Source organism: Plectropomus leopardus, chromosome 19 (assembly GCF_026936395.1).
Source record: "Plectropomus leopardus strain MGB_pleo_1.0 chromosome 19, ASM2693639v1, whole genome shotgun sequence".
Classification (NCBI taxonomy): Eukaryota; Metazoa; Chordata; class Actinopteri; order Perciformes; family Serranidae; genus Plectropomus; species Plectropomus leopardus.
Window position 1 is genome coordinate 4,227,263 of NC_142194.1, and position 24,646 is coordinate 4,251,908.

Consider the following 24,646-nt stretch of genomic DNA (forward strand, 5'->3'; position numbering starts at 1 on the left):
CAACTCCGAGGCTCTAAATGTTCACCTGAATGAGGTGAGTGCCCCCGGTGTTTTGCATGCGTTGCGTAAAATCATAGACGGTGAATGGACGCTTACTTTGCAAGTTTGGTTTACATTCAAATGACCTGAAATTAGGCCACTGGAGAGGCTCTGCTGCAGGCATTTAATGGCAGGGTTTGAAGTTTTGGAGTTTACAGAATACCAAAGTGTTGGTTTTCCCTTAAATTTAAAAAAAAAAAAAAAAGCCCTTTAACCCCATGACCTTTATTGAGATCCCAATGTTTTCAAAGTCTCCAAACATGTCAGATTGAATTAAGAGGAAATATGAAAAAAAGATGCACAAGACATTAATAATTTTTCAATTTGATGGAAAAGTGCAGTCATAAAAATACAGAGTCTTAAACAAATGATTTAAGGGCTTTATATAACTGGAGAGTTGACTGTAAACACAGAAACACACAAACACACATGTAGAAAGTTACCATATTAATTATTTAGGGGAATATAGCTACTTAATGTAATATTCAGTAGATTTATAAGTTTTAATATTTCATCTTGCCCTATTATATCAAATTGATCCCTTAATCTACATGTTCGATTACAGAAATGTACTTTTTACTCCTCTGCAGAACTTACTTTTCATCAGTTGTGTTTTGCCCATAAGTACAATTTTGAGATATTTATCCTTTACAGGTGTATTTCCATTTTATGCTACTTTGTACTTTTACTCCACTTCATTTATATGTCAACTGTAGTTTCTTTAGATACAGATTATTAATTCAAAAAATAAAATAAAATAAATATGCATGAATTATGATTTGTTATCATAGATTGAGCCACACCTTATTTTATTTTATTTTATTTTATTTTATTTTATTTTATTTTATTTTATTTTATTTTATTTTATTTTATTTTATTTTATTTTATTTTATTTTATTTTCATGCACCGCCCTCTACTGGCGGACAATGACTCTGCACCCAATCAGGAGCTCACCTATCCACCAATCAGCTGACTGCATCAGCATAGTGCCCGCTTATTGGTCAGTCCTCCAGAGAATGTAACGTCACCTCCTCCTATTGGCTCTCCTTCCCGTAACGTGTCATAAACAGAGGAAGTCCGTATGGTGGCTGTAAATGTGAATAAAAACCTGCTAAATTCATTTAAAATGGAGCCGTAAATTATCGGAGGTGCTTTCGTTTTGACGAGTTAAAGAAAAAATGGAGGTAAGATTAAATAAACCCTGTGGCGCGGTTTTTAGTGAGCATGCTAGCTAACGTTAGCCAGCTGTCAATCAGTCAAAGTCCAGAAAACTAAGAAATAAAACAAAGTAAACTGTTTGTTTCTTCTTAGTTTAGACTTTTTTGTCTGTGTAGCTTTTAAATAGAAAGTGAGCGCAGTTTTCTCTCTCTGAGCAACGCACTGCTGCGTAAATTTGGGCTGAAAAATGCGTTAAATTACTAATATTTTGACCGTTTTTCTCTCTTAAACAGAATATTCAAAACCTTCCCATCGACATCCAGACCAGCAAGCTTTTAGGTAAGACTCAGAAATAAAATGTACTACTGTTAATTCACGTTTTACTGATGTGCAGGTGTGGAATAAGTATTCAGAGCCCTTACATAAGTAAAAATACTAACACCAGCTGTTAAAATACTCCACTACAAGTAAAAATCCTGCATTCAGAACTTTATATAAATGAACATTTGTTTAGGAATAAAATTATGCAGTAAAATGTTTCATGCTTTCAGTGTTTTATTCTTGTTTCTGATGGTTTGGGGTTAATATCGCTGCTGCGTTAATGTGTATGTTGCATTTTAATACTGTAGATGTTTAAAGTTGTGCTCATTTTAACCCCTTTATGTCCTGTTGGGCAGTTTAATCTACAGATATGCATCATATTCTATAAGATTATCATTTGTTGTTAGTGTGACTCTCCTGTGAGAACCACTTATCTCTAAAAATGCTTATTGTGTCAGAAAAACCTTGATTTCGTCTTTGTGATGATGCATTTTATTTTATGGTGCAACAAAACAAAAGAAAAAAAGATTAAAAAGAGCAAAAACAAAGAAAAAATGTGCAATAAGTGTTGCAAAAAGTGAAGATGGATGTGCAGTGGAGTATAAAGTCAACCTGATGAAGGCCTGATGACCGAAACGTTGTTAACTTTATATTAAGGTTTATTGTAAGTAATATGAATTCCTCCTGAGCACCTGTCTACACGTTTTTGAAGGTGCGCATGAGCCTCCACATTCAGTTTACATGTGTAAACGAAGGTCTTATCTGACTTTTCTAACTGTGGTCTGCATGAGATGATAATACGATAATAGAAATAATTTTTTTTAATATTGTGCTTTTCATGGTACTTTTCATGAAGCCACTGTTGCCAGATGCACAGATCTTAACGATGAATCTCTGTGTGCGCAGACTGGCTGCTGGATCGACGTCACTGTAATTTGAAATGGCAGAGTGCCGTGAAAGTTATCAGAGAGAAGATCAACGCCGCCATCCAGGACATGCCAGAGAACGAGGAGATCAAGCAGCTTCTCTCCGGCTCCTGTAGGTCCATCGCAGACACTGAGTCTCATATATTATCATCACTTTAAAGTTTCTGAGACCAGCATATGTTTTTTTCTGCTTATAGATACATGAGTGCTCAGAATCTGCTTTTTACCAACGCGAAAACAAACTACTCAGTACTACATAAAAACTATAAAACATCAGTTACAGTTGTCTAAATGAATGCCCCATTCCACTATATTTTTATTTTTAATTCACAATAAAACATTTACATTTTTCTTTTAAATAAGTACTTTGTTTGCTATATTGTCGTATCCTTTTATGATTCATATTGTTATATGTTGTCATGCATTTTACAGCCACCATCTTTGTTTGGTGTAGGAAATAGAATTTTGTTTGGGAATTTTGGCTATGTAGCAGAGGAATTTTTAGTCTTTGAGCGGTTTGGAAATATATCAAAAACAGCTTTAAGTGTTGTTAAATGACTTACTGCTTAGTAAAAAAAAAGTACAACAAAAAAAAACCAACCTTTTTTTTTTTTTAAATTCTGTGACTGATGGTAAAAATTATTCTTATTTTTTAAGTTATAAAAATACTAACATATTTTATTTATAATGCATTTTACATTTGAGATAAATCTTAAAGTGCTACAAAATAAAAGCATTATCATAAAAAACAGATAAAAACATGTTTTTGTTGCACCTTTAGACCTCAGTTGTATTAGTATGTGTAGTTTTTGTAATATAGCATAATTCCTGTGCAGTATTTGTACTTTCTGTTGTGAATTTGTCCGTCCTGCTCCGCATCTTTATATAAATGCTTGAAATTTGTCTTTGTTTTTTTTGACAGACATTCACTACTTTCACTGCTTGAGGATCGTGGAGATTCTGAAGGGAACGGAGGCGTCCTCCAAGAACATCTTTGGCAGATATTCTTCTCAGAGGATGAAGGTGAGACAACAAACTGCTTTTGTCTCACAGCTTGTCGACTGTTTATTATAAGCATCACATAAACAAGAAGGGGATTTCTTCGTGACATCTTGCTCCTCTGCTCTAAATATGTCCTTAGATTTAGATTTTGATTGGTTCTCTGTTTTTCTTGTCACAGGACTGGCAAGAGATTGTTTCCCTTTATGAGGCAGATAATGTTTATTTGGGTAAGTGTAATATTTTTGTGTATTTATCATCGTACGATCACAGCTGAATACACCGTTAGACCTAATAGGGTGTTTCATTGGGTACGATTGATTCATGATGTGCTCTCCACTCCCTTGCCATCACATAAGAAGTGTTGTTCCACTCACCGAGCCAACATTATTATTTATTTAAAAAAAACAAAGAAACTAAACATGCACAGCCATCTTTTCTCTTCTGGGTGCCTGCCGTTGCAGGACAACCATCATTTGCATTTTAGCATTATGGTTGATATGACTTTTATCGTTCTTATCCTCTGCTAATGAGCACGTGATGATTTAAATGGAACAGCTGATGGCGATGAAGCACAGAGCAAATCTGATGAAGCGATATAAAAAATTCTTAGTTTGCTCCTTCTTTTGTTTTTAATGTAAACTGTTAATAAAATAAGTGTCGATCTGAGCATACTGGTGTGCGCTGGAACTTAAATTTTCTTGATTAACATGTGTGAGTTTACCTTCACATTATGGCCACTTTTCTTTATATTTTGGAGACAATTGCAAGAAGACCCCCCCTCAACCACCGTCCAACTTTGCCACCCATGGCGGTAAAGTTCAGAGGAAGAGATTGCACAGATTTCAGAGGAGACCAGCAGTAATAAGAAATGACTTTTCAACTCTACTCGCCTACTGCTACCTGTGTTAAATAGCAGTCCACCTTTCTCTGTGTGTGTGTTTTTTAAGATTATTTTTTGGGCTTCTTGCCTTCATTTGATAGGGTAGTTTGATTGTAAAAGGCAGAGAGAAATGGGATGACATGCAGCAAATGGCCGAGGTTGGAATCGAACCTCTGTACATGAGGCGCCTGCTCTACCAACTGAGCCACTGGGCGCCTCTCCACTTATATGTGTTAGTACATTTAGTTTTGACACTTAATACAAACCATATCCAAACTTGAAAACACCACTTCAAGTGTATTCGGGCTCAGAACAGTAAACAGTGTTTATACTAATCAAACAAAACTGACTTCGGGATCGAGTGCGCTTAAATCCAGGCCCAAGTCCCTGATGTGAAAGCTCTCTTAAGCAAGAAAACTGATTGTGGTTCCAACACTTGTCATTCTGTTGGAGACCAGAAAGCCAGAAGTCGTTTTTTTCTAAACTTTTTTGTTGCTGCTGCTCACATTATTTCTGCATCATTATTACAGGAAACAAGGAAATGACATCCAGTTGGAGAAACGAAATAACTGCATAAATAGAATCTTAATAAAAACAGAATGTGTCTGTGCGTCCCAGCGGAGGTGGCCAGCCTGCTGAGTCGCAGTGTGAGCTATGAGGGGCCGGCTCTGAGGAAGCAGCTGGCCAAAGCCCAGCAGCTGCAGCAGGAGCTGAGCAGGCGGGAAGTGGAGTGTCAGAGCTCAGCTGCGGACCTGAGGGAGCGCTACTACGCCGCCTGCAAACAGTACGGCATCACAGTGAGTGCAAGGACATTTCAACGTGAAAACGTTATGCTCTTTGTGTATGCATTCTTCATCTTTTTGCTTTACTCGTTTCCTGCGACAGGGAGAAAATGTGCCTCGAGAGCTTCAGGCTCTGGTCAAAGATTTACCGATGGTTCTCGAGGAAGTCGGGAAGGATGCAGCGAAGTTAGAAGAGCAAATCCAACTTTATACTGCGTTCACAAACTTTGTATCTGAGTGGTGAGTATGTCATGGAAATACTTTTATTCACGCTGGTTTAAACAGTGCAGGTCATGAAATACAATAGAATACATTTGTTCCTAATAGCAGTAAAATTCTCTTCTTTATAAATATTTTTAAAAAACATTAGAAATGTTCACTTTTTACAATAGAACAGAGTCCACACACCAGATTATGCTGCAATAAATACTAAATTAAATTACCATGAAAGTGAAGTTTCGAGCTTTACTCTCTTTTTTCTTTTTAATTTCTTGATCTTTTTTCTCTTCAGCACCTACTGTTTATTGTCTATATGTGTGTGCTTTTGTAAACCTTTTGTATAAACTTTCACATTTTAAACATTTTTTTTAACATGAGCCCATATGTTGTAATCTGTAGGTCTGAACCAGTCCTGCCCATGCTGACATTCGCTCTGAAGCGAGGAAACGCAACGTTTTACGAGTGGCAAACAGGGAACGTCCCCACGGTTATTGAGAGGCCCGCTGTGGAGGAAGCTCCTTCTGAGACACTCACAGAGGATGCGGTTGGTTTTACTGTCTCTGTGTTACGAATTAATCAGGGTCCTATAATAGAAAATAATCCATTTTATTTTGTTATACACTTACACATTTTAAATCAGGTCTTAATCCAGATTAGTACGCTTACTAAATGGATTAAAGAGTTGGAAAATTTCTTAAATGCAGTTTAAGGACTCGTGGCAGTTCTGTGCCTCTATAAGATCTTTAACAAAGTTGGTCAAAAAATATTGTTATGTATCAATTCACAACTGATTTTCCTCAAATTTGTGTTTGTGCGTTATATGTACTGCAGATTGACTGGGGCGACTTTGGCAAAAGTGCAGACACTCAGGGCGTCACCTCTGGCATCGCACTTGAGGAAGGAATAGACTGGGGCATCAGTCTGGAGCCGAGCGCTGAGGTAAAACACCTGAACATACCTGCGTTTTGACTTTACATACACCGTCTTCACATTATGTTATTTAGCTGTTAATTTGTATTCATAACATTCAGAACTACATACGCACAGTTTTATTCTAAGCTGGACGTTGGAGAGAATTTGGAGCTGTTTGGTAAAAGTGACAAACAGTTCAAATAGGAAGCTAAAAAATGGATAAATTGCTGAAATAGTTTTCTTAAAATATTAGATAAATTGTTGAGATAAGTAGTTTAAAAAAATTGAATAAATCGTTGAATTAAGTAGCTCATAATAACTAATAAATGGCTAAAATAAAAGGCTTAAAAATGGAAAAATAGTGTAAATGAATATATTTAAAAAATTGATAAATGGTTGAAATTGGTAGCCTAAAATGATGGATTAATGGTTTAAATAAGTATTTTAAAAAAATGGATAAAGGTTTGTATTAAGTAGATTAAAAATAATGGATAAATGTTTGAAATAAGTTGATTAAAATAATTGATAAACAATTGAAATAAAAAGCTTAAAATAATGGATAAATGGGTGACATGGGTAAAATGAGATACACTTTAGAATTAAGTAGATTTAAAAAAAAAATAGATAAACGGCAACATGGGTTAAAATTATGGATAAATACTAATAGATTCATTTTTTAAAAAAGTAGTAAAAAAATAATGTATGAATAGTTAAAAAAGGCAGCTGAAAAAAATGGATGAATGGTTTAAACAAGTAGATTTAAACTGATAAACTGTTTAAATAAATGGCTTAAAATACTGGATAAATGGTTGAAATTGGTATCTTAAAAGTGTCTGTGTCTGTGAAGGCACATCAGACAGAAAATTGGGATCTTCCACTCTAATAAAGCTCTCTCTGCCTCCCTCCACAGGACACTGGTGGTATTGACTGGGGTGACAGTGAAGCAGCTCCATTCGAAATTGAAATTTTAGACGCCGGCGCAGACTGTAACTCCTTTTTTTCTTTGCCATTATTAAAGCTCCACATTGTATCACATTCTCAGCTGTCGACATGATTGCTAAAGACGTGTGTGTCACCTCGCAGGTCCTGAAGGCGTGGCGAGGGGCGAGGATGCTTTGAGTATTTTGGAAAACCCTCAGTCCCGCAGCCAGTTCATCGATGAGTTAATGGAGGTAAAGATTTAATTTATACAGTGTCAGATTACTCTAGACCATGCATCCACTTTTATATATGTTTATGTTGCCAAAATTGTGATTTTAGTCCTAAAACAAGCTTTTAAAAAGCCGTGGTAAATACCAGCCAAACAGCAAATGGCAGATGAACTTAGAGACTAGCTGGTGGAGCATGTTTCCCATATTTTCCGGAGAGTCGCGGCTAAAAAAAAGTAAAGTAAAGTTTCATGTGTCTGTCCAGCTGGAAGTGTTCCTAACTCAGCGCATAAGTGAGATGGGAGAGGAGGGAGACGTGGTCGCTATGAGCCAGTTCCAGCTGGCCCCCTCTGTCATCCAGGGCCAAACCCGGGAGCATGTCCGCGAGATGCTGTCAGAGGTTCAGGACCTGCTGGGCCGCCTCACCTCTCTCCGGATGCAGCACCTGTTTATGATCCAGGCTTCGCCGCGGTACGCTGCCAGAACTTATCCCCACAGAATCAGTTCAATCGGCATAAATCTTCATTTTTTTTTGGTTATTTTTATGCCTCTGCTACATCGATAACCAATGATGTTTTTGGGTTGTCCGTGTGTTGTGATATCTCAACATTGCATTGATTGAATTTGTTTTTTTGCACAAACGTTCACTTAGACTCAGTGATGAGCTGAATAGATTTTGGTGGTCATGGGTCAAAGATCAAGGTCATTTTGACCTTATCAGTCTCATTTTTGTGAACTTTTTAGTATCTCAAGAACACCTTGAGGGAATTTCTTCAAATTTGGCTCAAAAGTTTAAGTAGACTCAAGGATGAACTGATTAGATTTTGGTGTTCAAAGGTCAAAGGTCACAGTGATCTTCCATTTGTCTCATTCTTGTGAATGCAATTTTTCAAGAACACTCTGAGGGAATCTACTCAAATTTGACACAAATGTTAACTTGGACTCAACTGTGAGTGAGTCCAAGTTAACATTTGGTATTCAAAGGTCAAGATCACCGTGACCTTGTGTCCATCTCATTTTTTCGAAATGCAATATCTGAAGATAGCCTTGAGGGAGTTTCCTCAAATTTGACACAAACATCCAGTTGGACTCAAGAATGAACTGATTAGAATCTCTTGGTCGAAGGTCAAAGGTCAAGGTCATGGTGACGCCATACAACATGTTTTTGGCCATAACTCAGGACCCACTTTGAAACTGTGATCTTATAGATCTTCCGTGTCTTGGCAGGTTTCCATTAACTCTCAAACTGCGCAAATATAAAATGCGGCTAATGGTACACGTGGATGTAAACTATGAGTGCAGGTTGAGTGGTGCACGGAAACATACAACCACGTGGCGGGAAATTCTAGTTAATGTATGACACGTGTTTTTTAGGTATGTTGAGCGAGTGTCGGAGGTGCTGAGACAGAAGCTGAAGCAGGCGGACACTCTGCTGGTGAAGGCAGCCATGATGGTTGAGAGAAGGCAGGAGGCCCTGGAGGAGCAGTCCAGACTGGAGCCTCGTGTTGACCTGCTGGCAGGACGCACCCGGGAACTCCAGAAAATGGTATTGGATTACTGTTTCAATTTATTTCTGTTCACTGGGCTGGCAGTTTTCCAGCTCACTAGAAAGAGAAAACTGCTTTTTTCCCCTCAGCCATTACAGTTCAGTAAACACTTGTCACAAGATCATTATATCACTGAGAATTATACGGCTACAGAATAATTAAATGTTGCTCAAAGAGCTCATAATTAATATGTGTTACCCCTTGAATGAGCTCAGTAGTAATGATTATTACTAACAGTCATTTTGCTTTTGTTTTTGTTTTTTGCAGATTGAAGCCGACATTTCAAAGCGATACCAGAGCAGGCCTGTCAACCTGATGGGTGTTAACATATAGCGAACATCGCAGACTCACTTTAAATATTATTATGTCAAGATCTACATGGAAAAATAAAACTGGTATTTAATTTTAGTTCTTGTGTGTTCTTTCTTTGATTTTTTTCTGGGTTCAACAATGGGTAAGAAGCATTTGGCATTTTAGAAATATGTATAAAAGGTGTGTATGTGTGCATATTATGCATCCTCTCCATACCCCGAAGTGACTGTTTGTATATCAGTTACTTATCCAGTGTAATGTTGAATTTGGAAAGAAAAACTAACAAACAGAGACTGAAAAGTGAAACTTATCTATGCTTTCGTTTCAGTTGCGACCATAAGGGGCTGAATGCAAGGGTACACATGTGTTTGGGAAGTTCTGAGCGTACGACTGCACAACTGAAACTTGTATTATACTAAAAGAAGTTGTGTGAGAGTTTTTAAACTATATTTCTGATGTAGTTTTGATGTTGTTAAACGTGGTTCCCACTTGGTAACAATCTTCTCCACTTCTGGATTCTTTGCTCACGGAAAGTAAGCGAGAAAAACAAAGTTTTCTGAATTAATTCACCATAATGAGGTGAGTAATTGATATACAAATGGTATTTCGGGAGGTGAAATATTCCTTTAAACTTGCTTTTACTGCAGTTATCATTTCATTCCATACAGTATAATCTTCATTGGAATGAGTTTCATACATAGAAAAACAATCACAGAACCAAGACCAAGTTATAATAACTGTTATACATAAAACAAATACAATATAATACAACAATAAAATATAACAATATAAATTATTTTTATATTGTTATTGATCCTGTTTTTATTTTCAGTATGATTTTAATTGACTTTGTTTTTCTCCCTACAAAGTGTCTTTGAGCATAGTGAAAAGTGATCTGTAAATAAAATGTATTATTATTATTTTAAGAGTAAGTACTAATTGCATATTAAATAAAGTGAAACATAAATTATGTGCATTTTTAGGGATGGGGAAAAAGTGCATGTAAGATAAATTAGTGTTCAGATTTATATTATTGATACAAAATCTAGAGACATTTAAAAGATTATAATATATTGCTGTAGGTGAAGTTATCTTACAAATAGAAAAATTAAAATTAGGGCCACTTTAACCAGCTGCAGCATTAAAGTGTTGAACATATTAATGCATCAATGATTGTACTCCAATAATATATTTAGGATTCAGAATAAACTATTCTGCTGAATTAGTGTGCTTAGTATGACGGCTTTGAGTATATTTTTGTACAAATACTTCATAAAAAACTTGAGTAAGGTTTTGAATGCATTGAATGCAGAACTTTTACCTGCAATAGAGTATTACCACACTGTTGTAATGCTACTTTTACTAAGTAAAAGATCTGAAAACTAATTCAACCACTGCATAAAAGTTCAAAATGTATTGCATATTATATAAACTATAGGAAACTCAGAGAGTGCAGACCTCCACCAAATTCACATGCTGTTAACGGAAATGAAAAAATAATTATGAGTATGTGACAATGCAAATTGGATTACTGCATTATAATTTTTTGTTTTACTCAAATAACAAATACACACGTGAAAAATTATAATAACCTAAAAACATAGAATTAAATTTCAAAGATTAGATTAGATAAGTGTCTGATGCGTTTTGACAGCCTTAAATGTGTTATGGTATGGTATGTATTTAATATAATTAATATTTGTTTGAAAATAATCCAGAAAATATTTGTTATATTGCATAATATACTTTGCTTTATTTATTTGGAATAACATGATTTGAGAAAACTGTTTTTTTTGCCATTTAACATGATAAAAAAAATATTATTTTGTAATTTCTTTGTAATATTATCAGAGGGGGATTTTCAGTCGGCTGATGAAAGCTTGCTACTAGAATGTTCTGCGCATGCGCTGTGCGAAAGCGTGTTTTGGTGTCAAGCGGCTCGTGCTAGGCTAGCCGGGCCAGCTAGCAATTTTGCAAGTCATGGTGGGCCATTCAATGAGGAAAGGCTGGAGAATGCTATGTCGGGCAAAACAGTGGAGCATTTAATGAAACAGGACATGAACACTGCTCTTAGGTGGTAGTGGACTTTTTGGCATGAAGATAAAGTCGCAAAATCTTCACGCGTAAGTATTAAATCAATTAACTAATAACGCCGATACGTGGATTGTCACTGATTCATGGCGTGAGCTAACGTGAGCAGACACATATACGAACAAGTAGTATTTGTGTGTACACGACTGGATACCGTAGCGTGCCTTTTTTTAATACACAAGTTACTTTTAAAAGTAGTTTAATGCTAACTGTAGTTAGCAGCAAACTAGCTAACAAGGCTAGCAAACATTGTAGCTTCGAGTTCCAATAGTAGTTTAGCTTTTCCCTTAAACCCCGCCCACGCACTAATTCTATTGGTCGTGATTTTCTGGAGTCATGTGGCGTCACCGCGTTTGAGGCTCCGCGATTGGCTTCACAAGCAGTCAATCATCTTTTCACCACTTGTTGCTAGGGAGATTGTTTGATGTAGCTAAAATACCAGTGGAGGTACCTGTCACTTTTCAGGGTAAACAAAGATGTTAGCTAACTATTTAAAGAGGCGAAATTGTTAATTGTTGGTACTTTACGTTATTTAATGAGGTGGTTATGCGTGTGTAAGAGCAGCAGCCGGGTTTGAAAACACAATGTGGCTAACGGCAAACGTCATAAGGACGAAGATAGGCGCAGCTGTGCGGGAGGAGGGAGGGACCCTGCCCGCCACCTAACGTTGTCTTTGGTGCTAGCCAGCTCAGCGAGCCTTCTCGACTCTCCCATTCACCTTCAGCAGCACCCACATGAAGTAGTTGTCCTGTCAAGGGTGGGGTGATGCTAAACCCGTGTGTTCACCATCTCTGGTCTGCTGAATTTACCAAGAAGGAAAGGGCATTACGCGGTGCGAGCCGACATCACTTCTCTAGTCTTGGGAGGATGGAGTGGTTGCAGTGGGCTAGCAAGTCCTGATTTTTTTTCTTTTTCTCGTCATTAACTTGTGTCTTACGCAAATGTAGGTAGGTAAGACTTGCGTGGCTAAGGGCAGTGAGCTTATAATGTTAACACAATATAGTTTGCACGAGAGCAATAATAATAATAACACTATGATAACAATATTTTGTCACTAAGCTTTACATAAACGCACATCTTTTGGGGCTTTTATATCTGCACCTTGCACACACTTTATTTACTTCATGCTGTGAGCTTTTTCTTTGGACAATATTTTAAACATATCTGCTACTTCTCAAAACTGCACTACTCTTTCATCTTTTTTAAATATATTGCACATTTTTGTAGTAATTTTTATTTCCTTATTTCAAATTTCTGTTATTTTTTTTCTCTTGATTTTTTTGTCAATACTTGCTTTTATTGCTAATTTCATTTTATCTTAAAAGTTCAGTGTGTAAAATTCGGGGAGATATATTGGCAGAAATAAAATATAAAATAATGGGGTGGGAACAACCAGGGGCCCCACCATACCATGTTAACATGACACATAAGTCACAAAACAATATTATTGTGATTTTAAAGAGCTGCTAAGTATTGTGATAATATATTGCGATTTATGACCTTTTCTTAACTGTACATTTTGTCCCTAAAGGAAAAACATGCTAATATGTATTTTATTTATTAAGATAAAGTTTCTCACTTCAGTCACTTTTATTGCAGCAAAATGGACCTTGTGACTGAAAAAAACGATCGATTTGCATTCGCAATATTAACAAGTTTTATAACTAAGGAAATCCGACTTTGGGTCTGTGTATTGATACAATGTTGCCATCTAAAATATTCCAATACTATGCTCTATCTTTTCCTTACCCCTAATATCTACTACTTCTAAAAACTGTACAGCTCATTAATTTCTATTCAACTCCATTGTTGATATTTTTTACTGTATTTTCTTTTTTTTAAAAAAACAATTTATGTTTTATTTATTTCTCTTGATATTTGTTATAACTTGCTTTTGTTATTAATTTGATTTCTTTTAAAGGTCCAGTGTGTAGGATTTGGGGGGATATATTGGCAGAAATGGAATATAAAATAATAAGTATGTTTTCTTTAGTGTATAATCATCTGAAAATAGGAACAGTTTTTGTTACCTTAGAATGAGCTGTTTATGTTTGCATAGGGAGTTGGTCCTTGTCCACAGAGATTGCGTCTAGATGGGGCCATTTGGGTTTTGGCATTCGCCACTGTAGTTAGCAGTCTTTTCATGATGAGAATGACGTAAAAACACAGATTTCAATAAGAATCTTTCTCATTCTCAACACTTTTGGCTGGTTGCAATCTACAGTCCTCAATGCTTGATGCCACTAAATCTCCCTAAATTTTACAAACTTTTACTTGATATGTCATGCATCAATAATACAAAGAAAATTACTTGTGTGTTAAAACCTAGTTAGCAAAAATACGGTTTCTGATTCTAACTAAATGTCCTTTTTTCCACTTTTCTCAGGAATGGGAAGATGAGAACCTAATGAAGAACAAAACTTTGCGCACAAACTGTCTCTCAAGAGTGGAAACCCCATCTCGGATCTTCTATGCCTCTCAAAAATACAGAATCCTGTTGAAGACCCCTCCCCCTCACTCTCCTGAACCACTTTTTCATGTTCATGTATCTGTCTCTGTCTTCGAGTACAAGTACAGTAGTATTGATCCAAGCTAGTTGGCCTTTTTTGTTTTTATTTTTTACTTTCACCTTTTGTTCCTTTGTAAAGAAATGCTTTACCTGAAAAAGTACTTCACAGAGGGCCTGATTCAGTTCACCATCCTTCTGAGTCTCATTGGGGTGCGGGTGGACGTTGACACCTATCTAAGCAATCAGCTGCCCCCACTGAGAGAGATCATCCTGGGCCCTAGCTCAGCCTACACCCAGACCCAGTTTCACAACCTGCGCAACACGCTGGACGGCTATGGCATCCATCCAAAGAGTGTGGACCTCGACCATTTCTTCACCACAAGACGGCTGCTGAACCAGGTGCGCCAGCTGGATCGCCTCTCTGTGCCCAGTACCGAGCTCAACACCTGGCTAGTGCACCGTGACTCTGAGACTGTGGTGTCCACCAGCAGCCAGTCCAGCCCCAGCATCACCCTGGACAATGGGGGCGGCCTAGAGGACATTAACAACCCTGACGCTACCCCGGCCATGAGGGGAGGAAGTGGAGCACCTGAATCCACGTACAACCTGAACGCAGCGGACAGCAGCCTGGGAGCTGTGGCCCCAGAGGGCAACCAGGAGCAGGGCAGCAGGGATGGCAATGACGACCTCACCAAAGAGGTACTGCAGCTTTTTTCTACCTTCACACCTGGGGAGCAACTCAAAAGTAGGGGGCAAACACATCCTTTTGACAGCTGCTCGTTGTCACCACATTCACCTGCTGCTTCACAAATTAACTGGATGAGAAGGATTTTATGATGAATTAATATTAAATAAACCCAGCAGTTGACAAATTTAACCTTCGAAACCTGAGCAAATTGGTTTAATTTCTTTCAAAAAAATTGGGAGAGGGCAATGGGCAACTTAAGGGGACATGACCCAAAAGTTTGGAAAAAACTGTAAAAACTTTACAAGACAATTACTTGAAAATAAGCCAAAAAAGTAAAAAACAAACAAACAGTACAAATAAAATGTCTCTGTTTTGTTTATTTTAGTTTTTTTCCTGCAACATAACTTCAAATTAATTTTTTAAAAATAAAATCCTTCCTTAATGTTTAAAACTTATTTTCATGCAATTTTCTTATCAACTTTTACTAATTTCTTGCAGTTTGTTGGACATTTCTTGCCCAGTAAATCTAACCAAGTTTCAAAGTGTCAAATAGCCTGTAAAAGGCATCTAAAAAAAGCACAAGAAAACTATTGGTACAGGTTTTAAGGGATTAAATGTTACCATACATATATTAAGTGGCCTAATTTATTGGTAAACTGTTGATATTGTCAGTTTGTTCACATTTAAAAGACCTTAACGAAATTAGCCAGTCCTAACCACAATAGCAGTCACTGTCAGTGTCATAAATATTTAAGGCTACAGCAGCATAAAACACGAGTATACTGTATTCCAAAAAAAATTAAAACATGCATATAGCTTATCAGTATAATTCATGGTCCGCAGCCCTGGTGTTTTATCAGTGTCAGATATTTTTAGTCAAACCAGTTGAGTCACATTCATTACAGCTGTGTTTCTTGGAACAGTTAATGTTGTAATAAAAGTGCAACTTTTAGACCCACAACAGTCATCCTCCTCACTTTACTCTTAAAAGATGTTGTTTCCTACATTTTCTTTTGACATACTAACAGCATTTCTACGTATGATAGATTATTGTTGTTTGTAGTAATATTTCAATATTACTACAAACATAATATAACATAATATATTTTTGTGCAGTGTTTCAATCCAACAGAGATCTTTGTGCTCTCCACCTTGCTTATTACCTCCAGTGCTACCTGTAAAAAGAGAAAACTCTGGCACCCCCATTACTTGATTGTACCTTATACACAGTGCGGCGATAAATGAAATTCCAACCTTTAAGAAGCAGCGTAAAAGTAGCTTAAGACTCCTGAAAAAAGCCCAGTCTGCTCTGATTGATCAGTGTTTCCGGGTCTTCCGTATCTTAGCGTCTCTTCACCGCCATTGCAGCTTTTAAACACAACTGGACATCTTCCAGCATGATTATGATCTGAGAACGGAGAGAAATTACCAACATGAGCAACCAAGGTTACATGTTTTCCTGACATTAGCATGTAGCTTCATGTAGCAGTGTAATGTAAACACTTGCAGTAGCGTGCCTGGAGCAGATAACCGTATAAAGAAATCCAGCACAATGGGTTGTCATACTGTAGCCAGAGTAAAAAAACTGTCAGAAAGCTGAAGTTTTTGCTCACAGGGATTACTTATATGTGAAATTACTTCATATTTAATATGAACATCCTCCATTGTAATACTATAAATAAGACACAACATACAGAAAAGCAGAATAACCTCCCTTTACTTGATCTTTTTAGTTTTTTGAGAAAACTTGCACATAATTTCCATATTGATGCAGCAGAGTTAGAGGTCACACAAAGTCATTGTTGCACTGTAATAAATTTCCTACTGATCACATGTTAACCACCATGTCAAAGTGTTTCTGTCATGGTCCCAGCATCTGACTACATTTCCGTTGCACGAGCTACCAAAATAACCCACTTTTATGAAACAATGAGTCAAACTGCTTATATAAAAAAAACAAACAGTTTATTATGATAAATAACTAAATACATGTGTGTCTCATTTGTATCTCATTGCAGTATGGGTTTAGATTTATAATGCATTAACTCTCCTCTGCACAGGGCCATTTTTCAATTGTTACAATATGTTTTTACAGGACATTGACTTGATTGACATCCTATGGCGACAGGACATCGACCTTGGTGCAGGGAGAGAAGTGTTCAACTACAGCAACCGTCAGAAGGAGAGTGAGGAGGAGAAGCCCAGCCCACATGAGAACAAAGACGGGAATGAGGAACAAGAGAGCTGGAGGAATGGCGTAAACTTACAGGGTGCTCAGCCAGTGGATGGGGAGACTGGAGAGAGTATTCCTGAGCAGGTTGGTAGACTTAATGAATCTTTGTATACTCGTGTTTTCATCCAGTGGGCGGTGGTCCATTTAACAGTCTTACAGTGCATAAAAAGAAAATAAAAACTTGGGAGCTGCACACTGGTGATAAAGGATAATTCTGTCTGCTGAATAAGAGTTTGTTTTCATGTGGAGACATTTACAGTTAGTTGCTTTTCGCCATTTGCATAAAACATTGTGGGTTGCAAAATTGTATTCATCTGTGAAATTGCTCAGTTTGAATTTAAGAGCTTCATCTCGTTGTTGTGTCACAGCGGTCAGGGACTTAAGTCTCAGACAGAGCAGGGAGAGATCAAGCAAATACAGCTGCTGCTTTTATGAAGTTTAAATACATTTGAATCACATTTCTTTCAGACTTGTAACATCTCAGAAACATTTCCAGTAGTTCAGTGGCCATTCAGAATCATTAGCCCTCATGACATATGAGTGTTATTCTTTTAAAAGTACAAATGCACACGTGTAGCTTATCCAGTGCGGGCATTCATGGTATTTGTGGCATCTGTGACATTGTTATGACCCTAAACTGACAAAGAAATGTCACAAAACTTGGACGTCAGTCATGGAGCTCCGAGGCCGACAAAGAAATTCCACTGAGCTACTTGGTTCAGCTTCAGACCAGGGATGGGGATTGGTAATTTCTATTGATATTGATATCAGTATCGAGACTCCTTAACGATTTAAGTGTTTATCGATGCCACTATTGATACTTTTCTATTATTTGATGGAAAGACGAGGCAAAAATATGTTATTAATAGAACTGGTTTTGCTTTTGTTGTTTAACAAGTGACTGTTTCTTTTACTCTGCCAGGAAAACAAATTTCTCACTCAGAAAAGCTGTATTATTCGAGTTTCTCGCCATAAACTAAATTTCCTTTTCCCTGATGTTACATATGAACACGTAGTGATGATGTTTTATTTACCTTTGCCTAGTTGTCATTTTACTGAGCCAACCTTGAACACATCACAATAGAGATTGTGATTTTTTTTAAACCCAATAACAGTCAGAGGTTCTGCATTTAGGTTTAATTTGATGTACAATTAATGTATGTGGACCAATGATTGGATTTAAATGACGTGACTTGACTTCAGATGTAATGTTGCGTCATAGGACCCATGGGACTCGAGAGCGGTATCAATAAGCTTGAATGTTGATTTTTGGGTTTTGAAAAAGCAGAACTGGGTTTTCAATAGGACTGGGTTTCAGTCCCTGTCCCTACTGCAGACACCAGCCTCAGAGCTCCATGGCTACTCTGTCAGTCGCCCTCTCAGTCGCTTCATTGGTAACTTCATCAGTTGCTCTTACTATTTCCCAGCAGCCGAAACTATCATTGCAGCACCAATCTGCCTTGGTAGTTTAGGCGTCTGGTCTATTTCCTTTTTTATATGATTTTAGTAATAGCCTAATATCACTTTTAGAAGAGCAGACACAGACAGACAGAGACTGAGGATTAACTCTGTGTGTGATTGAAAAAAGAGCAGAGGAGCTGAATTAATTTTTAGTTTACTACGTCTGAAGCTTGTTCAAAAATTAAATTTTGGTTATACAGAGAAAGTAAACTGAACCGAACCCTAGCTGCTACTAAGAAATTCATCTACTGATCGTGAGAAATGTTAAGAGAGCGTCTTCATGATTTGTATAAGGAATATATTGCTTTGACTTGCACTGCGTGGTCATCATAAAAGTGCTTGAATTTCTTAGACTGGGAACCAGACGAATCTCCCGGCTCATGTTTTGTTTGCTCTGGCCGATGCATCTGGTCTCCTCACATTCATGCAGATTTCCAGCAGGCCAGGCCAAAGTCATGCCAATCACAGCCATTTATCTAATACGAAGTGGGTTTGAAATGATAAGTGACAGCTTGCAGAGCCCTACGCTTTACGCACATTTCTTCATGACGACATCTCTGGCTCGTGCACCCTTAATTCAGGGACACTACGGCACCTTCTAAACAATAACGAAGGCATAACATGTCAATCACAATTATTTACCATCTCTGGCATCTGATCTCGTCCTCTCCTCTCGGAGGGTAACAAGCTCCTGGATCTCAATGTTTTCCCAGTTTGTGGACATTTATGACTGCCTTTCTACTTCTTTGAATTAGCCGCTATTCTAACAGCTGCTTTTTAAAATCTCCAACAGTGGGTCGTGCACATAAACATGTCATCAGAATGTATTGCCCGTGCCACCCATGGTCACGTCTTTCCGGCTTTACACAGACCTCATTTCGGGGCTGTTACTACTTCTGTTCCCAGCTCAGATGTTTTATATCGAACATAAAACAGCACAGCGGCGTTATATTCCCGCCTTGAACAGGCAGTGTAAATGCGGCTATATGCTACATTACAGCTCATCTCTGCACGTTTAGTCTGTTTACATTTGACCGTTGCTCAGTATGAAAAGTGGGTGAAGACACACTTACACATTGGCTATCCTTCCAAATTATTCTGTTACAAAATGGCTCTTTTTTGTCCCTTTTTATAATAAATGAGGTCCAGTTCTTGCAACTCATAATGCTTATAAACAGTTATTTCTATGTGACACCGGAAAAGATAAATGCATCTATTTCCTTCATTGGTTCAGAAAAAATGAACTGAACCACAGTTGTGAATAAAATAATAAATGGTTTTGACTGCACTGGTATCTCTTGTGTTGTTACCCAGCTCCCGGGTCTTGGCTCACAGACTTCACTGTCTCTACAAGAATGCTTGAGGCTGTTGGAGGCCACTTTCCCTTTTGGAGAAGAATCTGAAGTAAAAAAATAAAACTTGTTTCAGATGTATTGTAAGCATTGATAGATTTTTCATTGGTGTGAAAAAAAACTACAGTGAAATGTTTGTTTTTTTTTAATGTTTTCAAACAGTTTCCAGCACCAGTCGTCAACCCAGAAATAGTTCCCAATGGAGAAGTTCCCTCCACGTCTCAGGGCCTTCCTCTGGCACCACAGCTGCCCCCAGCAGAGCCACAGTTAGACCTGGAGCAGCAGTGGCAAGACATCATGGCCATCATGGAGCTACAAGTACGTCCCCTTTCATTAAAAAAAAATCACTTCTCAAAGGTCCAGTGTGTAGGATAATAATTCAGCTCAAGATAAAAACTTCTGAACAGTGAACACTGAAGGAACTCAAACTGGGAGACGTTTTGGCTGGTTGCAGTCTGGAATCCTTATCACAAGATACCTATAAATCCTCCTAAATCTTAAACACTGCCCCTGAAACTCGTGAGTTGTATTTGTTTGTCCTTACACATTTAATGTAATTATTTGGGAACTCATTTGGGTAAGACAGAACAAAACCTTCTGTATGTCAACCAGTGAGAATGTTAAAATTTTGGGGGGAAATCCCTCTGTTAAAAGTGCATCACTTTTTTTTTTTTGGCAAAAGCACATTTGTAAGTATGAAAAAAAGCCTATTTACTGCGTCAAAGTTTCAAATAATTTTACTCTAAAAAGTAGAATTTTTTTTGTCTCAATTACTTTGCATTGAAATGTGCAAATATTTAACAAAATCTTTCTGTTCAAAGGCAATGGAAGTGAACAACACTTCGCCCCACAGCAACTCCAGCAGTGACAGCGGCACAAGTGGAACGACAGAGTCAAACCCCGTGGGAAACTTTGGACTCTCGACTCCCTCAACACCGGTGAACCAGGATGTCAGCCTTCACCAGGCCTCCCTCCCCAGCTGCAGCCAAGACTTCCCCCAGATTTTCAATCCCCAGTTGGACTCTACTAGCATCACCCCGAGACCCACCATGCTCAGATTTTCTTCCAGCAACTCCAGCAACATCAACTCCACGTTTGGAGCCACTAACCTGACCGGGATCTTTCTCCCGCCCATTAACAGTTCCAGTACCAACATCACATCCACGCCGATTCTGCCCGACCCATTCAGCAACCTGCTGGAGGAGTCCATGCTTGATGAGATCAGCTTACTGGACCTCGCCATGGAGGAGGGCTTCAGCCAGGCCCAAGCGTCCCAGTTGGAAGAAGAGCTTGACTCAGATTCTGGTCTTTCTCTGGACTCCAGCCACAGCCCAGCCTCGCCAAGCAGCTCAGAGACCTCCTGCTCTTCGGCAGCGTCTTCGTCTTCAACGTCTGCAACCTTCTCCGAGGAGGGAGCTGTGGGGTACAGCACCGACTCCGAGGTGGCTACTGTGGAGGCGGAGGAAGGTGCAGTCGGTGGTTATCAGCCTGGGTACAGTAAGCTCTGCCGGATGAGCTATCAGGACCCCTCCCAGTTCCACAGCCTCCCTCAGCTCGACAGCATCAGCCACAATCACACGTACAACCTGCCGCTGTCCTCTGCGTTCGCCGAGCACCCAGAGCTCCCCATTTCAACCGGGAAGAAGACAGTCCGCGACAAACACAACAAGCTCCAGCCTCCTCAGGACTTGCTCGACAAGCACTCAAGCCGTGACGAACGTCGAGCCCGCGCCATGAAAATCCCCTTCTCCAACGAGAAGATCATCAACCTGCCCGTGGAAGAGTTCAACGAGCTCCTAGCCAAGCACCACCTGAGCGAAGGCCAGCTCGCCCTCATTCGCGACATCCGCAGGCGCGGCAAGAACAAGATGGCGGCGCAGAACTGCCGCAAGCGTAAGCTGGACACCATCATCAACCTGGAGCAGGGCGTCCAAGACCTGAGGCGCGACAAAGCTCGCCTGCTGAAGGAGAAGATGGAGTTCATCCGGTCCATCCGACAGATGAAGCAGAAGATGCAGAGTCTGTACCAGGAGGTGTTCACTCAGCTACGGGACGAGGAGGGCCGGCCCTATCCTCCCAGTGAGTACTCGCTCCAGTACAGCGCCGACGGCAGCGTGCTCATCATGCCCCGCGGCGTGACGACCGCCGAGCAGAACCGAAAACCAGAGAAAAAACAAAAGGACAAAAAGAAGTGAGAGGCGAACACTGCTGTTTATTCTATCACTTTGCTAAATCAATAAGAAAGATTTCTGCAGATGCAAGAGAGATGTCCTTTTTTCCTTTAAGAAGATTCTGGTGAGTAGAAAAATGGCATTGTTGACTACTCTTCCTGCATTAGTTTCTCCCTTTTCAATCTGTTCCTACGATTTTTTTTTCTTCCTGGAAACAACTTTGAAGCAGAAGTAGCTCTTCGTTTGAGTACTGATATTTCATTATTTAGACGGGGGAAAACAAAAAGCAAGGAGACGAGGGATATAAAAGGACACAAAATGAGCTCTTAGAAAAATTTAGCTGCTCTTGATCCTTTTGCATCAAACCACAGAGGATGGAGAAGATGTGTAGGGTGAAAAACGAGGGACTGGTATCGAGAAAGTGGGAGTAAAAGAACAATGTCACCGAGGATGGTTGGAGTACCTATGCACCGAAGGTTTTAAAGGACAGATCCCCACCCTGGAGACTTTTAGTGATTTCTGTCACTGAGGCTTATGAGTTGCAAATCCTCAGGCAGCGTCTATGGTTGTGAGAGTTTAGATACCAAAGGCTAAAGGAAGTCCATTTTAGGATGCCATTAACACCTATCCTAACCAAAGGTTGAACGGTGCACGTCACTTGATCTGAATACACCTTAAATGCTCAAACACTGCACTCCAATTCTGCCGGTTTGTGTATTGCAAATTCCAGTTTTTCGAGTCAGTTTGTCGGCGGCATCTTAAGTATAGAAAGCCCTGAAGGGGGTTGGTGTGTGGACGGAGGATGTTGAGGAAAGAGTCAGAGAGGGAGAGTGTTCCCGGGCTGGCCACCGCTAAAATAGGCCTGGAGGTGAAGTCCTGCAAGAGGAGCAGACGGATGTTTTAGGGGAGGAGGCACACTGCATTGCAAAATGTATCAACTTCCTTATAAATTATACATAGCACTGTAATTTGTCTTTAAAAGGCTTGGCTATATGCATTTTGCCGTGTCTGTCGCTATTCCTTCGCTGCAGGTTTTAAATACGGGAGCTGCGTTTAGGGAGGCTCTTATTAACTGTTCATAATCTGTAGTATAAGCAAGGTTATAGGTCTAGCCACATCAGCTTTATGTAAAAGTCTACACTTTTTTTTTTTTTTTTTTTGTTGGTTTTAAAACTTCACAAAGCCGGTAAACAGGAGGAATTGAGGATACTGTGGTGAGCCAGGAGCTCCAGAGAGTACTGTATGATCAACTCCAGGCCGTCACAGATCAGAGTTATGGATCATTTGTTGTTTTTATTTCCTTTTGGACGCCTCGTTTTGAGCACTAACTTAAAACCGGTCGCTCTCTGGTGTAGCGACATCACTTTTAAGTAACTTATTTGCCAACGTTACCCAACTGAAAGCCACTTGAGGCACTTTTTAACTGCTGTAAAGCCGAGGTGTTGGCTTAAATATTTTGAGTCCTATTTAAGTTTTTTTTTGTGTTGCTAACAAGGTGAGCCAGGTCGCTATAACAGGGTTCGTACAAGGTGCTTGAGGTGCTTGAATTTGACGCTCAGAAATTACTGGAATACCTTGAAATCAGACATATTTGGTCCATGAAAAAGCGCTTGGGTATAATTTACAGAACAGAATGATAAATTCTTTCATTAGATAAATGTTTTAAACTGGGAAGACGAGAATTATTTTAATTTACATTTATTGTCTAATGCCATATGAGGGGTATGAGATAGGTGTGCTGACAGGCTGGTAAACACCAGTAAAAAGCTGACGCCAGGATATTTTGCAAGCCTCCAAAACAGTTACACTGGAGCAGTGTCAGCTGTTTGGACAGTAAATAGGCTGCCTAATTTGTCTGACTGTTGATGGTGGAGCTATGAAGGATTTTTTTGTTTGTTGGTTGCAAGGGGGCGCTGCCTTTCCGATCTTTGTATGTTCTTTATGTTTTCCTGCCAATCACATGCCTGAATATGTATAATAAGTTAAATTTAGGTCCTGGTAGCATGTGTTTACAAATTTGCACTTTTTATTATTATTTTTTTTTTTACAAAAGATAGGTGAGAAGAAAACAATTTTTCTTTGAAAATAAAAATGAGTGCTTTAAAAAGTACTTGAACGTCGTTAAATTTGACTTGCCCTCGTCTGTACGCACCCTGTTATAAGAGAAAAAAGGTTATTTGAATGCGTGAGAGTGTGTGTGTGTTATGGCCACTTTGATTTGAATGCCTTTCTTTCACAATCTCATTCTAACTTTTTGGGAACCGACGGAAGACGTTCTCAAAGTAGAAGTGCTATTACTTGTCTATTTGAATGAAGTTTTGTCAGTACGTTACATCGCCCTCTTTAAAAAAGAAAAGACAAAAAAGAAAAATAGGTAGCTGAGATAGGTCGCAGCTGAGATAGCGGTTAGAGGCTAGAATATTTACAAGAGGCTGAACAGAACTCGCAAAAGATGATGTCCAAAAAAATTGTTTTCGAAAGGAGAAATGTCCTCATTCAATGTGATGTTCAGGCATGAAACTGGTTAACATTCACTTCAGTGTAACCCAGTGCGACACCGACTATTAAGTACCGCTACTACTTAGTGCACTTTTTTTTGTCTGTCTTGTTATGTAAATATTTTCATGTTTGTGTTTGTCACGATTTTTTGTAGTTTGTCAAATGTCTCCATAACAGTCTCAACCCTCTAATTTCAGTTTGGATGTAGTTCCCTCTGTTTTGAGATATTTGCCGGCAATCAAGAATTGTTTTTATTGATTAATAAAGTGTTTTTATTTTCACCTGTGACTCTTGTGTTCTAGGTGTCATGAATGGTATTTGTTATACTTAACAACAGGGACTCCAAAAAGCCGTTTTTTTTTTAAGCTTTTACAGCGATCTTATGTTCCTTCACA

General features: G+C 38.7%; 2 protein-coding genes across 5 annotated transcripts; both read left to right on the plus strand.

The window, feature by feature from the left end:
• The first annotated feature begins 1,065 nt into the window (after positions 1 to 1,065).
• cdk5rap3 (CDK5 regulatory subunit associated protein 3) lies at positions 1,066 to 9,343 on the plus strand. Its single transcript, XM_042507902.2, has 14 exons — positions 1,066 to 1,224; positions 1,492 to 1,537; positions 2,426 to 2,557; positions 3,368 to 3,468; positions 3,626 to 3,674; positions 4,946 to 5,124; positions 5,213 to 5,349; positions 5,728 to 5,872; positions 6,160 to 6,267; positions 7,151 to 7,226; positions 7,324 to 7,412; positions 7,654 to 7,859; positions 8,763 to 8,934; positions 9,203 to 9,343. Exons 1-14 carry the CDS (start codon positions 1,219 to 1,221, stop codon positions 9,266 to 9,268), a joined length of 1,512 nt encoding a protein of 503 aa, XP_042363836.1. The 5' UTR covers positions 1,066 to 1,218; the 3' UTR covers positions 9,269 to 9,343.
• A 335-nt stretch (positions 9,344 to 9,678) lies between these two features.
• On the plus strand, positions 9,679 to 24,539 carry nfe2l1b (nfe2 like bZIP transcription factor 1b). Of its 4 annotated transcripts, none has more exons than XM_088069616.1 (6): positions 9,679 to 9,826; positions 13,725 to 14,546; positions 16,631 to 16,852; positions 19,544 to 19,633; positions 19,744 to 19,899; positions 20,403 to 24,539. In XM_088069616.1, exons 2-6 carry the CDS (start codon positions 13,989 to 13,991, stop codon positions 21,774 to 21,776), a joined length of 2,400 nt encoding a protein of 799 aa, XP_087925742.1. In that variant the 5' UTR covers positions 9,679 to 9,826; positions 13,725 to 13,988; the 3' UTR covers positions 21,777 to 24,539. The 4 variants fall into 4 exon arrangements, with proteins under 4 accessions (XP_087925742.1, XP_042363533.2, XP_042363535.2 ...); XM_042507599.2 differs by lacking the exon at positions 9,679 to 9,826 and adding an exon at positions 11,180 to 11,370; XM_042507600.2 differs by lacking the exon at positions 9,679 to 9,826 and adding an exon at positions 11,789 to 12,285.
• Positions 24,540 to 24,646: the final 107 nt, after the last annotated feature.